Source organism: Heptranchias perlo, chromosome 1 (assembly GCF_035084215.1).
Source record: "Heptranchias perlo isolate sHepPer1 chromosome 1, sHepPer1.hap1, whole genome shotgun sequence".
Classification (NCBI taxonomy): Eukaryota; Metazoa; Chordata; class Chondrichthyes; order Hexanchiformes; family Hexanchidae; genus Heptranchias; species Heptranchias perlo.
Genome location: NC_090325.1, coordinates 76,365,562 through 76,382,916, shown reverse-complemented (window position 1 = coordinate 76,382,916; position 17,355 = coordinate 76,365,562). Strand labels below are relative to the sequence as shown.

The following is a 17,355-nucleotide window of genomic DNA, read 5'->3' as shown; positions in this document are numbered from 1 at the left end:
CAATTACTTCTAAGTACTTGATTTAGTGTTTTAAAAACCTTCCCGCCAGCTTTAATTGCCAGCGGAACTTCCGGGTTCGAGAACGGCGCGCGCACCCAGATGTCTCTGGGTCGTGCGCATTCTTCAGCGTGTTGGAGCCGGGATTCCTGCCCGCTCCAGATGACCCCGATTTTCATTGCCCCAATGCACCCGGACTTTTCTTTTAAAATTGAGCCCAATGAGTGAATCTTGGGTGTCCGCTAGAGGACAAGAGGGGTAGAGGATGCAGCACTGGATGGCTGCACGCCCCCTAAAAGGTGCAGTTCTGTCTGTGATCAACGTCCCTTGTAAGAGGGCCAAGCAAAGAATTTGCCGCTGTCAAGTTTGGGGTCTATCAGGCTGCAGCAATAACCTGGAGACTTGGTGGGCCCCACTTCTGCACCTCAATGACCTGGATATTGGGTTCTTTCTAGAGTTAAGGACACTGGTCCCATTAACTGGCTGCAGAGTTTCTTTTGGGTGGATACTTGACGTTTCCAGGCCCTACCCAATTTTCCGCTCTCGCCGCACTTCTTGCGCCTGATTTACTTCCTCCTCATTCCTCCACACCAGCCACTCCCCCCCCCCCCCCACCCCCGATCATCCCTCAGGCCCCGAGAAAATTCGGGCCATTCTTCCCATGTGCATCTAAGGACATTAAAAGACTCAGAAGACTCAGGTCACTCTGATGGGGTCACTATTACCTTTCCTTTATTCCACATTTTCATTATGTTTATTTTCACAATATAACCTGTACATAAATGTATTACTTTCTGTTTTTCCCAATTGGTTTTGTGCTGTAGAGATTTAGTAATGTATTTCCTTGTGTTAATGTGCCTTCATATATCTGCTGATAAAACTAAGATTCCTCAACCAGTTAGAATGCTGTCTTTGAATAACCTGCAAACTTCTTAAGAGTCTTCTGAACCCTAAAGGTTTTGGTTTTGCTTTGAAACTGGGATTAACAATGTGAACGTAATTTGGGCTGCACAACATGATTTTTTTTAAGTAGATTGAAACTTTAATCAAAAGAGATCTGCCACCACACAAAAATGCAGCTCCAGTAATCAATGGATAAAAAAGTGTTCCTGATTTAATTGACCATCGCTTGTGAATAATAGCAAATTATTAGAACTAGCTTCTTTTATTGTGGAGTACAAATAAAAATAAGAGGTACAGAATTTTTAAGAATTAACATAACAAGCAATATTTTAAAGAGGATGGGTGGAACTTTCAACTTCGGCAAGGGCATAAAACGGGTGGTAGCAAATCAGCCATCCGTTATACACCCCACAGTATTGAGCAGAGGCCTGAGATTTGCTGGCCAGCTGCTGAAAGGACATGATCCAATCTTGGTGGAGTGATTTTCCGAACTCAGTAATGCTCTCCTCATGCTGGAGGCCAGTGGCGTGGAGATCGTCAGGCAGGTCACTGTTGCGTCACTGTGGGGAGCAGGCTGACAGGATCACTGTCACTTTCTGTGTGATGCAGGCTTCCCTTCAGATTGCCAGGGTCAGGGATACTTTTGGGTATTTCTGTGCAGCTGAGCTCATAGAGGGCATTTGTCACCCTGCTGACCCAGTGGTTTTGAGGGAAGCCCTTGTTCCAGGAACCGATGCCCTGGAGTTGGACTGCCCAGTGGTAGTTTTTAAAACACCCTGGCGTAGATTTTAACTTTCACTGACAGGTGGTAAGCTTGGGGTTGTGGATCGGTGTCCAGTTACACACCCAGCCTGATTTTTCATTCCATTGATTTCAGTTGAAAGGAGAATCGAGTGGGGTGTATAATGGGCAACTGACCAATTTACCATCCGTCGATGCAAAATAAAATCCACCCCTTTGTTAGTGTGCAATAAAAATTGCATTTTTGTGACTTTCTCATGGAAACGTTCAATATAAAATGTTTAATATAAAATGTTTGTTAGTGAAAACATTAAGGAGAAAACAGTTTTCAAAATTTCTGGATATGCCTAACAATACATTTTTCTATTTCCACACCTGAATGAAATCAAATCAAACTAATTTTTATTAAGTGATTACACTGTAGGACTCTACATAACTGTTGTCTCTTTGGCCAGTGTAAACATGAACCACATTTGGGCAACTAAAGTTTGTCTAGTATGCTCAAGTGGGTGAACACAACCAAACATTATCACTATTTTACTTATCAAAGCAAACAAAAAACATTCTGGAAATCCCATCTTAAATAAAGTCATGAAATATTTCTAGTTCTGAGTTACAGTGACATAGATGGAGTTGCCCTAGGATCACGTTTGTACAACTCCTTGTAGCCAGTATTAGTGAAGGCCTATGACAATATCATTGTTGTTGGTGACCTGGAGATGTTTTTAAAAAAGCCTGAAGGAAAAAAAAGAGACTTTCACTCTTGGATCAATCTAGTCTAAACATCGTTGCATTTCTGATCCTCCAACTTGTCCTCAGAGTCACATTATAAACTCAGACGCCTAGTATTTTCGGAAGGGGGTTTCTCCTGATGTTCTGCCTTAACTTTGGCAGACTGCCGGAGAAATGGCGTAAACAGGTAAAAGTATTTCTCCAAGGGTCCTGCCAAAGTTACGGTTGGAGATCAGGAGAATGTCCGTGGAAATTCCAGGCAGTCATGTACATTTTATAATTTGTTTTAATTCCTCAGTTTTTGCCCTCCTCTCCTGAAGGCACAGACTCTTGCTAGGATATGGGCCCAGAGGCACTGGCAGCCCTCTTCCACCTTGCCTAAGTGATCATTCTTTACATGTGTGCCTGGACATGAAGTTATTTTGCAGAGGTGGCATAACAACCAAACACAATCATGTTGTCACCTGATGTCTGAACACACACTCACTTTCCAGCAGAGTCCCCAGGAATAATGTTTATTTAACCCCCTCCATAGTGCAGGCTAGGATATTGAGGCCAATTGTAGGGCCCCAGCTAGGATCAGCTCTCTAGACAAAGGCTGGGAATGAAATTGGAACCTCCTGCCCTGTATGGCTTAGTATTACACCAGGTAATGCCTTTACCCACTAGGGCATTGGTGGAATTCAACATGCCATGCTTTGATTATGTAAAACTAACCAGAGACTTTCATTTTCTGCATTAATAAATAAAAAAATCCATGTCATTTTATTTTGGGGGGAATAATTAAGTGGATTATACAAACCATTTTCCCACTGGACAAGGAGAGTTTGGGAGTTTATGTAGAGCCCCGCAGTGAATGTTAATTTTTCATTAATTTACTACGTACCTGCTGCGACTCTGACTTGGGACATTGTGCATGTCTTTCCTCTTCATTCAGTCTACTTGGTTCCATTTTCCCCATGCCCCGTGTAATCTATGCTATGGCTGAAGATGGGTTGCTTTTCAAAGCTTTAGCCCGCATCAATACTAAGACGAAGACTCCAGTTGTTGCTACAATGTCATCAGGTGTGGTTGCAGGTGAGATTTTGTGGATGGGTGGAAGAAGGAAAGTAAAGAGGGAATTGTATGTTAATTGAGCAAATGTAGGACAAAATTGTCAGTTGGTCAGTACATTAGTTCTTTGCCAAGTCTCATTTAAAATTTGCAATCTCATTTTATATTGCAGTCAGAAATGCACTATTACCAATCTTTTGAGTCCAGTGTAAATGTGCCGTAATATCAATGATAACTTTAAAGGAGTAACAGTCTTTCATTTATATTTGCAGTAGAATTGCTAATGTTTTTTTGCCTCAGATAATTTATTTAATGTTATTGAGTTGCACAAGAATTTATATGTTTTCCTCAAGTCATTATGGAACACATAATAACAAAGTACATGCTGCTTTACAAGTTACATAATACTTGGTAGAGTGTCCTGACTAGTTATGTAGGAATAAAAATTCTCCTTCCTCACTAATTTGCATATTCCCACCCTGGGGTTTTCTATCTATTAAAACCATGGGCTGAGAGTACACAATTTCACAGAATGCGCGCTTAGCACAACCCAGGAAAGCAGAAGCGCAGTTTGTACCCCATAGCTAACACACTTGGGTGCATTACTAATTGACACGGTCAGGGTAATTTTTTTGTAGGAGACGAAGGCCACTCAGGACTAAAAGGGAGAGTGAGGGCTCTTACTAGGCATTAGATTGGATGGTGTTGGTACTTACGCTAGGTGAGAGGGGTGAAGATCTGTTCAGTAATTGGCCTAAGGGTTTCTTTGCTAACATTGTAACTAGTGCACAATGAACTTTGCAACCTAAATATGGAGAAACAATATTCCTATATTAAGGATCTGGTCTGGTTTGAAGAGAAATATTTAACTTTCATCTATTACTTTTAAACAGCCTGGTGAGACAGGGGGAGTGTAGTTGGTTACCACACTGTCCTTTCACCTCTGAGACCTGGGTTTAAATTCAACCCAGATTAATGGGATGAGAACCGACCGAACTGGCAGCAAAGAGGTACTTTTCTGAATTTATGCTGTGTACAAGGAGCCCTGGTGGCCAAGATTGCATGTCAGAAATTTTGGTGCCCACTACCTATTAGTTTCCAGCCATTTAAGATAATGCGAGGCTCTTCTGGCAGCGCACAAATGTTGGAAAGTTATCATTTAAGTGTACTACCTGTAATGAGTTTGGCTCACCTCAACCCAGCTCCTAATAGCTGCAGTCCAACAACACAAAAACTACCAATAGTACAGCATAAATTGTCATTCATTGAGTGAGCCCCTAAAGATAGCTGGTGTGGGAAGGGGAACAATTCTCATTTTGCAATAGAATGTAGTCTAATGAGTTAGGGGTTAAGCAAAGTTGTTAGGATGGAGTAGAAAGAGTTTTGCTCTCCATATAACCATGTTAAGTTAGCACCTGGAAATGCTTCATTGTTCCAGCCAAAGTGGAAATGTGTTCCATTAACATTCCTCACCTCAATTCATCAAAGTTATAAATTTTTAAAAGTGGCCTGACCATTGACTTTGGCAATTCTACATTTGCTAAATGTATCCATTACAAGTACATAGCACTGGATGTGTTTTTATTTGATCTTTGACCTTTTTCTTTTTAGCCTGTTGGGGTCTATGTTCCCTTTACCCAGAATTCTGTTTGCAATGGCACGAGATGGTTTACTATTCAGTTTTCTGGCAAAAGTGAGTAAGAGGCAGACACCAGTTGCTGCAACACTGGCATCAGGGGTCATCTCTGGTAAGCTGATGCAACTTGTCCCTTCCCCCGAAGGGACCTCATCTGTCGATAAGCATGCCTGGGCTTGATGCACTATTCCCTGAAGCATGCAGAGTCCTGGTGCCTTCATTAATCAGGTGGTGAGGATTGTACTGCAAGTAGGTATGCCAGGTTCTAAGCAATAATTACAATTCTGTAGAAGAAATTTATAGTGGCAGACAATGTAATCTCCTTTGTATTTTATAAGTGGATTAAAAAAAATCTGGCATCTGTTTTTAAAAAAAAAATAAATGAGAATGCTTAATCTCACAAAATGAAAATACCTTCTAAAAGAAAAGGTATCTTTTTTAAATGAGTTTAAAAATAGCCTAGCATACCTAGCATCTAGTGGCAATTGTTCACACGGGTATTAAACAGTGATGATGAGATTAAAATGTGGCCTTTTATATACAGCCAGAGCAGACATCTCCTCCCAGTCAATGCCAAGTCATATGTTTTCACAGTGACCCAGTTGTGTCTATTCTGGAGCAAACTGGTGTTGATATAAAAGTGTTTTGCAGCTCATTTAATTACTTTTCTACTAATCTCTGCAGAGTCTGACAAATGTTGTTAATTCTAATAGGCATTAATTCCAGGGATTTGAAGGCGCATGGTTCCATTTGATAGTATTTAACTTTTAATGCCATATCTTGTGATATGTGCCTGAGACAGATTATTGGGTTTCCTTATACACATGATATTGTGGTCTTTGCACAGCATTTCTGGGACCATTACTCATTCATGGCTGGTCAGCTTATTTAAACACTTTTAGAATGCTGCCACCGTGTGATGTGTGGAAATGCACTGAGTTGGCGGGGATGGGATTTCGAACGCCAGGAGCATATAAATGGCTGATGGCCCCTGAACAACAATAATAACAACTTGCATTTGTGTAGTGCCTTTAACATAGAAAAATGTTTCCAAGGTTTCACAAAAGCGTAATCAGGCAAACTGGACACCAAGCCAGAGAAAGGGATATTAGGAGAGTTGACTAAAAGCTAGATTAAAGAGGTAGGTTTTAAGTAGTGTCTTAAAGGAGTGGAGCGAAGCGGAGAGGTTTAGGGAGGGAATTCCAGAGCTTAGGGGCTAGATGGCTGAAGGCATGGCCATCACTGGTGGGGTGAAGGGAGAGGAGGGTGCAGAGTTGGAGGAACACAGAGCTCTTGATGGGTTATAGAGATAGGGAGGGGTGAGACAATGAAAGGATTTAAACTTGAGGAGAATTTTAAATTTGAGGCATTGGAGGACTTTGAGCCAATGTAGGTCAGTGAGCACAGAGGTGATGGGTGAGTGGGATTTGGTGTGGGACAGGATACAGAGGCAGCAGAGCTTTGGATAAGCAAAAGTTCACAGGCCTAAAGCAATTTCCACCCCAAGGACATTCTAATTGATTAAAAAATTAGGTTCATAGGTGAACCAGCAGAAGTAAAATAGGCGGTTAGCAAGTCTAGCCCAAGACAGGACACTTAGTTCTAGCCATTTGTTTAAAATTTGTTCATTTTAATCTCTTACATTTAGCAAGTTCACTGTAACCATGACAACTCCCTGCAGTGCCTGCATGCAAGTGTTTTGGATTTAACACGGCTTACTCGCACAAACCTACCTAAGTAAAATAGAACCATACACCCTGACTAAGCTCCTATCTACATAACCAGTTCTTACAGCACTTTTCGACCAAATGGCAACTGACTGCTTATAATACTCATTCTCTGATTTTTTTTTCATTTGTACTTTTTTTTCATGTAGTTTTTATGATTTTATTGGGGGGGTGGGGTAGTTGGTGTGGAAGGGAATTTACTGCAACACAGATTAACGTGGTTCTATTCAACTGTCGCATTGATTAGAAGGAGGTTGTTGAAAAGGAAGAAATATGGCACACTGACCGATCTCAGTGGATTAGGACAACGGACCTGAAACATCTAGTCTAATTTTGTTTTTATTTGATGTTTTTTTGGGAGTCAGTGTTAGAGATGTGTGAAGCAAATTAGTGGATTAGAGTGTCACAGATTTATTGTGGTGATTAGAAAGCTGTGATTGGCTCATCGTCTATGCAGTGATGTATGCAGTTTAGTGTGTTTTGTATTTCCTATTTTAATTATGTGGTAGGAAAGCATTGCCTGATAGCGTCACATGATCAAAATATCAATGTAAATTAGAAATTTGCAGTAAACCTATAAATTAGAAATGTCTTATTTCCCAATTACAGCACATTTGTTTCAAAATTTTACCTGAAGATTAAGCAGTTTAAGCTGTTCTCGTGGCAGAAGACCAGCTTCACTTTCAATCCGCATTTGAATTTTTCAAATGCACATACATTTTTTTCTTGGAATTCTATCTGGCTGTGATTCATTATCAGGATTTTAATCTCCATCACTGTTTCAGGTTTACCTGTGAATAAAGGCCATGCTAGAAAATTTAAGCATGATTGGGGATTTTTCTTTTAAGTTTCAATGTGTCTTAATGTTTGATACTTAATTATTGCCTGGGGAATTGGTTAGCTCCAAACACTAGCTAGCCATTCATTCTACCTTGGCTATCAATTTTAGCACCAGCAATAACACTACCACTTCTAAATCTTTTATGAATTAATTAAGCTTTGTACTGAACTATTGGGCATTATAACTCATTGTGGTATACTTTCATTAGATCTAAGACACAATCTACCAACATGGCAGTAGTGTAGATAAACCACATTGTGTGCTATAATTGAAGCTTCACTAATTGCATGCAACAACAGACTGTAATGATTAGCATGATTTAAACATTTAAGAAATATACTGCAGAATTAAATCATTACTGTATGCTAGTTCTGTGTATTCTCATGTGTATTTAACTATTTAAAGAAGAATCTTTGAACAAACTTAATGAAATTGTAACCGCCACTTACTCTTTGAAGAGGTTTGTAAAATTGCATGGCAGTTGTGCAAGTCAGGCTAAATGACTATACACCTTAAATATCACTAAAGAACTCTTAACAGGTTAGTATGATATTTGTTGTTTGCTCTTTTAGCAGAGGCGTTAACTCATTAAAAATGAAAAGATTGGCGCCTGCGTTAAAACACTGGACGGGAATGTTTCCTGAACATATTAACTTGTCCATTAATTTCAGCAACAGTCATTTTTAGACTTGTATGTATTTTCCCACACAACTACAGATTATTTTATTTTAACACTACTGTTCACATCCTGGTGATTTTTTGGCAGCTGTCATGGCATTCCTCTTTGATCTTAAAGCCTTGGTGGATATGATGTCTATTGGGACACTCCTGGCATACACCCTGGTAGCAGCATGTGTACTCCTCCTCAGGTAGGTATTTATGCCCACTGTGCAATATCTCATGTTCAATAGACAGTAGGAACATAGGAACAGGACTAGGTCATTTAGCCCCTCAAGCCTGTTCTGCCATTCAGTGAGATCATGGCTGATCTGTGTCCTAACCCCACATACCTGCCGTAGCCCCATATCCCTTAATACAGTTGGTTAACAAAAACCTTTCAATCTCAGATTTAAAATTAACAGTTGAGCTAGCATCAACTGCCATTTGTGGAAGAGAGTTCCAAACTCCTACCACCCTTTGTATGGAGAAGTGTTTCCTAACTTCAATCCTGAAAGTCCTGGCTCTAATTTTTAGGGTATGTCCCCTAGTCCTAGACTCCCCAACCAGCGCAAATAGTTTCTCTCTATCTACCCTATCAGTTCCCCTTAATATCTTGAAAACTTCAATCAAATCACCCATCTACCTTCTAAATTCCAGGGAATACAACCTTAGTTTGTGTAATCTCTCCTCGTAATTTAACCCTTGGAGTTCAGGTATCATTCTAGTAAATCTACGCTGCACTCCCTCCAAGGCCAATACATCCTTCCTAAGGTGCAGTGCCCAGAACTGAACACAGTGCTCCAGGTGTGGTCAAACCAGGGCTTTGTATAGCCGTAGCATAACTTCTACCCCCTTGTATTCTAGTCCTCTAGATTTAAAGGCCAGCATTCCATTAGCCTTTTTGATTATTTTCTGTACTTGTCCATGACATTTTAAAGATCTATGTACATGGACTCCCTAAATCTCTTTGGACCTCACTGTTTTGAGCTTTTCACCATTTAGAAAGTACTCTGATCTATCCTTTTTAGGTCCAAAGTAGATTACCTCACACTTGCCTACATTGGCTGAGACAGGAGAAATTATAATGGGGAATCAGGAAATGGCAGATGAGTTAAACCAATATTTTGTATCTGTCTTCACAGTCGAAGACACAAAAAGCATACCAAAAATAGTGGGGAACCAAGGGGTGAATGAGAGTGAGGAACTTAAAACAATTAATATCATTGGAGAAAAAGTACTGGACAAACTAATGGGACTAAAAGCCGACAAATCCCCTGGACCTGATGGCCTACATCCTAGAGTTCTAAAAGAGGTGGCTGCAGAGATAGTGGATGCATTGGTTATGATCTTCCAAAATTCTCTAGATTCAGGAACGCTCCCAGTGGACTGGGAAGCAAATATTACCCCGCTATTCTAGAAGGGAGGGAGAGAGAAAACGGAACTACAGGCCAGTCATCGGTCGTCGGGAAAATGCTGGAATCCATTATTAAGGAAGTGGTAACAGGGCACTTAGAAAACCATAATATGATTAGGCAGAGACAGCATGGTTTTATGTAAGGCAAATCGTATTTGACAAATTTATTAGAGTTTTCTGAAGATGTAACTAGCAGGGTGGGTAAAGGGGAACCAGTGGATGTAGTATATTTGGATTTCAAAAGGCATTCGATAAGGTGCCACATAAAAGGTTGTTATACAAGGTACGGGCTCATGGGGTTGGGGGTAATATATTAGCATAGATTAGTTAAAGGATAGAAATCAGAGAGTGGGGATAAACGGGTCATTCTCAGGTTGGCAGGCTGAAACTAGTGGGGTGCCGCAAGGATCAGTGCTTGGGCCTCAGCTATTTACAATCTATATTAATGACTTAGATGAAGGGACCGAGTGTAATGTATCCAAATTTGCTGACGATACAAAGCTGGGTGGGAAAGTAAGCTTTGAGGAGGACGCACAGGGCGCTAAATTGGGCCATGTAGCACCCATTGTTTCGGCGCAACACGGCCTCGCTGACATCCAAGATTGTGTCTTGGATGCGCACGCACGTTTCCAGCGTGAAATGCGCCGGATGCCATCTTGGTATAGGAGTTAACCCAGGCGCAGATAACGAACACTGGAATCATGTAAAGCAGGGAGAAAATTGTTTCAATCAGTGTGCAACACTGATTTAAAGGGATAGGCAGCATTTTGGGACTTAACGCTCAACTCGACACACAGTCTTAACCCTGACCATCTGAACGTGTCTTAGAGTGCCTGGAGGACCCCAACCAGCGCTATTTAAAGGGACCATGCAGGATTTACAGGTTAGTGGCTGGATTATTGCTTCTGGCTGCCGAGACATTTGTAACTGCTTTTGGAGGTCTCCTAGCCTTGAATATTAGGTCGAGGGGACATAGCCTAACATTTAGAGCCAGGACGTGCAAGAGTGAAGTTAGGAAATACTTCTACACACAAAGGGTGGGAGATGTTTGGAGCGCTCTTCTGCAGACGGCAGTTAATGCTAGCTCACTTGTGAATAGTAAATCTGAGATTGATAGATTTCTGTGAACCAAGGGTGTTAAGGGATATGGGCTAAGTCGGGTATATGGAGTTAGGTCACAGGTCAACCGTGATCTCATTGAATGGTGGAGCAGGCTCGAGGGTCTAAATGCCACTCCCACTTCCTGCCTCTTGATATGCACCATCTTCTTCTGCAAGAAAGCGGGACATGTGACTGGGTGATGTGCCTGTCATGGTTGAATAGCTAGAGTGTGTGGCCTGTGAGTTGTGGGTGGGCGGCTTGAAATAGTGGTAATGTGTAAGGGTGAGAGGAAGCATCTGATTGGAAGAGTTGAGTACTGATGGAAAGAGTTTATTGGTATGTGGGGGATGGGGGCTGTAGTGCGTGGAGCAGTTGGTAGGAGAAGCCACTTGACAGTTGACCTCACTCACCTTGACCAATCATGTCAAAGCATTGAACATCTTCCTGCACTGCATCCATGTTCATGATTCTGTGCGCCTGGCATTGACTTCGTCCCCCGCTGATCTCCCACTGCCTTTTGAGTATATGTCTGGAGGGCCTCTTGCACCCTCTCCCCCCCCCCCCCCCACTCCCACGGATATAGGATGTCTCTCCTTCTGTCCACCTCTTGTACCAAGGTCTCTAGTGTGTCAGCAGAGCACCTTGGTGCATGCATTCTGGCAGGCCTGGTAACAACTCAGATCGGCAGATTGGTGAGGTCTGTCGTGCAGATTGGAGGATGTGGGATTTAGTAGTGCGCAACCTTTATTCAATGTTTTAACATAACTCATCAGTGTGTAAACATAGGGATGGGACCTGCATCTGTGTTTTACATGTGCGATGTCTGATCTCCATTCAGACTTCATGCAGACCCAGAATGGAACGCTGATTGCAAGTAAGTCCTCGGGTGGGCCGAAACTTGCTTCCTGCCTACGCAGGGGTCATTGGGCGCGGGGTAATAGCACATCACACTACCTATGCCCAATAACGGCCCCTATCCAATTTTTTTCCCCCGAAGAGTCTGCAAAGGGATATAGACAGATTAAGTGAGTGGGCAAGAGGTGGCAGATGGAGTATAATGTGGGCAAATGTGATGTTATTCACTTTGGTAGGAAGAATAGAAAAACAGAATATTTTTTAAATGGTGAGAAACTATTAAATGTTGGTGTTCAGAGAGATCTGGGTATTCTCGTACAAGAAACACAGAAAATTAGCATGCAGGTACAGCAAGCAATTAGGAATGGCATGTTGGCCTTTATTGCAAGTGGGTTGGAGTACAAGCGTAAGGAAGTCTTGCTGCAATTGTACATTAAATGTTGGTGTTCAGAGAGACTTGGGTGTCCTCGCACAAGAAACGCAAAAAGTTAGTATGCATGTACATACTAAGTTAGTATGAAGGATATACTTGCCTTAGATGCGCTGCAACAAAGGTTCACTAGACTAATTCCTGGGATGAGAGGGTTGTCCTATGAGGGAAGATTGAGTAGAATGGGCCCATACTCTCTGGAGTTTAGAAGAATGAGAGGTGATCTCATTGAAACATGTAAGCTTATGAGGGGGCTTGACAGGGTAGATGCTGAGAGATTGTTTCCCCTGGCGAGAGACGCTAGAACTAGGGGGCATAGTATCAGGATAAGGGGTCAGCCATTCAAGACTGAGATGCGGAAGAAATTCTTCACACAGAGGGGTGTGGTTGCTGAGTCATTGAATATGTTCAAGGCTGAGATGGATAGATTTTTAGACTCTCGGGGAATCAAGGGATATGGGGACCGGGAGAGAAAGTGGAGTTGAGGTCAAAGATCAGCCATGATCTGATTGAATGGCGGAGCAGGCTCGAGGGGCCGTATGGCCTATTCCTGCTTCTATTTCCGAAGTTCTTATGTGCATTGAAATCCATTTACCACAGTTTTGCCCATTCACTTAATCTATTAATATCTCTCTGTAATTTTATGTTTCCATCTACACTGCTTACAATGCTGCCTATCTTTGTGTCATCAGCAAACTTGGATATGTGGCTCTCTATCCCATCATCTAAGTTGTTAATAAATACAGTGAATTGTTGAGGCCCCAACACAGATCCCTGTGGGACACCATGAGTCTCACCCTGCCAATTTGAGTACCTGCCCATTATCTCTGCTCTCTGTCTCCTGTCACTCAGCCAGTTTCCTAACCAGGTCAATAATTTGCCCTTAATTCCTTGAGCTTCAACTTTAGCCAACAGTCTGCTATGAGGAACTTTATTGAATGCCTTCTGGAAGTCCATACAAACAATATCCATAGAAATTCCCCTGTCCATTACTTGTTTTTATTCCTTCATGTGTCGCTGACAAGGCCAGCATTTATTGCCCATCCCTAATTGCCCTTGAGAAGGTGGTGGTGAGCCGCCTTCTTGAGCTGCTGCAGTCCGTGTAATGAAGGTTCTCCCACAGTGCTGTTAGGTCGGGAGTTCCAGGATTTTGACCCAGCGACGATGAAGGAACGGCGATATATTTCCAAGTCGGGATGGTGTGTGACTTGAAGGGGAACGTGCAGGTGGTGTTGTTCCCATGTGCCTGCTGCCCTTGTCCTTCTAGATGGTAGAGGTCGCAGGTTTGGGAGGTGCTGTCGAAGAAGCCTTGGCGAGTTGCTGCAGTGCATCCTGTGGATGGTACACACTGCAGCCACTATGCGCCAGTGATGAAGGGAGTGAATGTTTAGGGTGGTGGATGGGGTGCCAATCAAGCGGGCTGCTTTGTCCTGGATGGTGTCGAGCTTCTTGAGTGTTGTTGGAGCTGCACTCATCCAGGCAAGTGGAGAGTATTCCATCACACTCCTGACTTGCGCCTTGTAGATAGTGGAAAGGCTTTTGGGAGTCAGGAGATGAGTCACTCATCGCAGAAAACCCAGCCTCTGACCTGCTCTTGTAGCCACAGCATTTATGTGGCTGGTCCAGTTAAGTTTCTGGTTATTGGTGACCCCCAGGATTTTGATGGTGGGGGATTCGGCGATGATAATGCCATTGAATATCAAGGGGAATTGGTTACACTTTCTCTTGTTGGAGATGGTCATTGCTGGCACTTGTCTAGCACAAATGTTACTTGCCACTTATGAGCCCAAGCCTGGATGTTGTCCAGATCTTGCTGCATGCGGGCATGGACTGCTTCATTATCTGAGGGGTTGTGAATGGAACTGAACACTGCAATCATCAGCGAACATCCCCATTTCTGACTTTATGATGGAGAGAAGGTCATTGATGAAGCAGCTAAAGATGGTTGGGTCTAGGACACTGCCCTGAGGAACTCCTGCAGCAATGTCCTGGGGCTGAGTTGATTGGCCTCTAACAAAAATTACCACCTTCCTTTGTGCTAGATATGATTCCAGCCACTGGAGAGTTTTCCCCCTGATTTCCATTGACTTCAATTTTACTAGGGCTCCTTGGTGCCACACTCGGTCAAATGCTGCCTTGATGTCAAGGGCAGTCACTCTCACCTCACCTCTGGAATTCAGCTCTTTTGTCCATGTTTGGACCAAGGCTATAGTGAGGTCTGGATCCGACTGGTCCTGGCGGAACCCACACTGAGCATCGGTGAGCAGGTTATTGGTGAGTAAGTGCCGCTTGATAGCACTGTCGACGACACCTTCCATCACTTTGCTGATGATTGAGAGTAAACTGATGGGGCAGTAATTGGCTAGATTGGATTTGTCCTGCTTTTTGTGGACAGGACATACCTGGGCAATTTTCCACATTGTCGGGTAGATGCCAGTGTTGTAGGTGTACTGGAACAGTTTGGCTCGAGGCGCGGCTGGTTCTGGAGCACAAATCTTCAGCACTATAGCCAAGATGTTGTTGGGGCCCATAGCCTTTATTGTATCCAGTGCATTCAGCTGTTTCTTGATATCACGTGGAGTGAATCGAATTGGTTGAAGACTGGCTTCTGTGATTATGGGGATATCGGGAGGAGGCCGAGTTGGATCACCTACTCGGCACTTCTGGCTTTTAAAAAATCAATAAGTTTCGTCAGGCATGACCTACCCTTTACAAATCTGTGCTTGCTCTCTATGATTGGCTGAAAATTTTCAAGGTGTTCAGTCGCTCTACCCTTAATTATGAACTCTAGTAATTTCCCAACAACAGATGTTAGGCTAACTGGTCGATAATTCCCTGGTTTCCTTCTTTCACCTTTCTTAAATAGCAGAGTGACGTGCATTTTTCCAATTTAAAGGAACAGTTCCTGAATCGAGCAAACTTTGGAAGATTACAGTTAGGGCTTCTGCAGTGTTCTCACCTACTTTCTTTAAAACCTTAGGATGGAAACCATCTGGTCCTGGGAATTTATCACTCTTTAGTGCCATTATTTTCTTCATTACTGTTAATTTGCTTACGTTAATTATGGTGAGTCTCCGTCCCTGATTCAAAATTAATTTCCTTGGGGTGTCCGGCATGCAATCCTCTTTCTCCACTGGAAATACTAACGCAAAGTAATTATTTAACATGTTCACCATTTCCCTATTTTCATTTACAATATCACCATTATCAGTTTTTAAGGGGCCCACATTGCTCTTGACCACCCTCTTTTTCCTAATATAATTGTGAAAATTTTTTGTGTTAATTTTGATAACCCTTGCAAGTTTCTTTTCATACTCCCTTTTTGTAGCTTGTACTATCTGTCTTGTCACCCTTTGCTGTTCTTTGTATCCCTCCCACTTGCCAGGATCTGTGCTACTTTTTGCATTTTTGTGTGCTTTCCCTTTTAGTTTTATTTTGTCCCTTGCCTCTTTTGTTGTCCATGGCTGTTTTTTTGGCAAGTGGAGCTCTTGCCCCTTAGGGGTATAAACTAGTTCTGTATCACGATAAATTCTTTTTTGAACACCTCCCACTGATCTTCTGTTGTTTTACCCATTAACAGATTTGCCCACTTTACTGTGGACAGTCTCTGTCTCATCCTGTTTAAGTCAGCCTTACCAAAATTTAGAATCTTAATAGCTGATACGGGTTTCTCCCTTTCAAACACAACGTTGAACTCGATCATATTATGTTCGCTGTTAGATAAATGTTCACGCACCGTTAGGCTGTTAACTAAATCTGGCTCAATACTTATTATTAAACCTAATATGGCCTGCCCCCTTGTTGGTTCTAGGACATATTGTTGCAGAAGGCAGTCCTGAACACACTCAAGAAATTCGCTACCTTTCTGACATGAAGTTGTCTGCTTATCCCAATCAATATTAAAGTTAAAATCCCCCATTAAAACCACTCTGCCTTTGCTACATGCTTGTCTAATCTCTACATTTATACATTCTGCCACTTCAGAGCTGCTACCAGGGGACCTGTACATAACTCACACTACAGTCTTAAATCCTTTTCTGTTTCTTTATTCTACCTATAAAGTCCACTGCCTGCATACATCTCGTTATATTTTCCCTTATTATTTAAATTTGCAGGGCTCTGGGGATAGGGCGGGGGTATGGGTCTAGCTGGATTGCTCTTGCATAGAGCTGGCACAGACTCAGTGGGCCGAATGGCCTCCTTCCATGCTGTAACCTTTCTATGATTCATTTCATTTCAATAATTTCATCCTTAATCACTAAGGTTACTCCTCCCCCTCTACCAGTTTTCCTGCCCTTCCTATAGACCTTATAATCTGGTATAAAAACAGAAAATGCTGGAGAAGCTCAGCAAGTCAGGCAGCATCTGTGGAGAAAGAAAGAGTTAACGTTTCAGGTCGAAGACCTTTTGTCAGAACTGGAAGATGTTAAAACAGTTAAAGTTTTTGAGCAAGTACAGAGCCAGGGAAAGGAGGGAGGGGAGTGGAGGAAAGAACAAAATGGAAGGTCTGTGATAGGGTGGAAGGCACGAGTGATTAAATAACAAAAGGGATGATGGTGCAAGGCAAGGAAGGTGGTAATGGGACAGGTTAAGAAACAAAAGATTGATCAGTGGCTGTAAATAGCAGCAGCAGAACCATTACCAGCACTAGCTGACCGAATGAAATGGAAGCAGTGGTTATGATCTGAAGTTATTGAAATCAATGTTGAGTCCGGAAGGTTGTAAAGTACCTAAATGAAAGATGAGTTGCTGTTCCTCGAGCTTACGTTGAACTTCATTGGAACAGAGTAAGAGGCCGAGGACAGAGGTCAGAGTAGGAGTGGGAAGGAGAATTAAAATGGCAAGCGACCGGCAGGTCAGGGTCAGGCTTGCGATCAGAGCGGAGGTGTTCCATTCAGGTAATAATCTGGTTATAATCTGGCATGTTCAGCTCTGGTATAATCTGGTATATTCAGCTCTGGTATAATCTGGTTATAATCTGGTATATTCAGTTCCCAGTCCTGACCATCTTGCAGCCATGTCTCAATAATGACTACCATGCTGTACCCCCAAGCTGCATTTGCACCTGCATTTCATTCAATTTGTTCCATATTCTCCGTGTGTTTGTATAAAGAATGCTTATTTGAGCCACACACCCTAACCTGTCCTTCTGCTCTAATGTTGTTTTTCTCTCTCCTATTTAATTACTTTACATCTTTTAGTTTCCCTTTACCTGTAGTGCCTAAAGCACAATTTCTGACTATCACTCGACTCTCTTCCTTTTTG

General features: G+C 42.4%; 1 protein-coding gene across 1 annotated transcript in view; it reads left to right on the top strand.

Annotated features, from left to right (window-relative positions):
• The window catches only part of slc7a2 (solute carrier family 7 member 2), a 182,337-nt gene that overhangs the window by 130,122 nt on the left and 34,860 nt on the right, over positions 1-17,355 (top strand). Inside the window, exons 7-8 of the mRNA XM_067986949.1 lie at positions 5,038-5,174; positions 8,397-8,499. Of these exons, the coding sequence (XP_067843050.1) occupies positions 5,038-5,174; positions 8,397-8,499 (240 nt within the window). The remainder of the gene's footprint in view (positions 1-5,037; positions 5,175-8,396; positions 8,500-17,355) is intronic.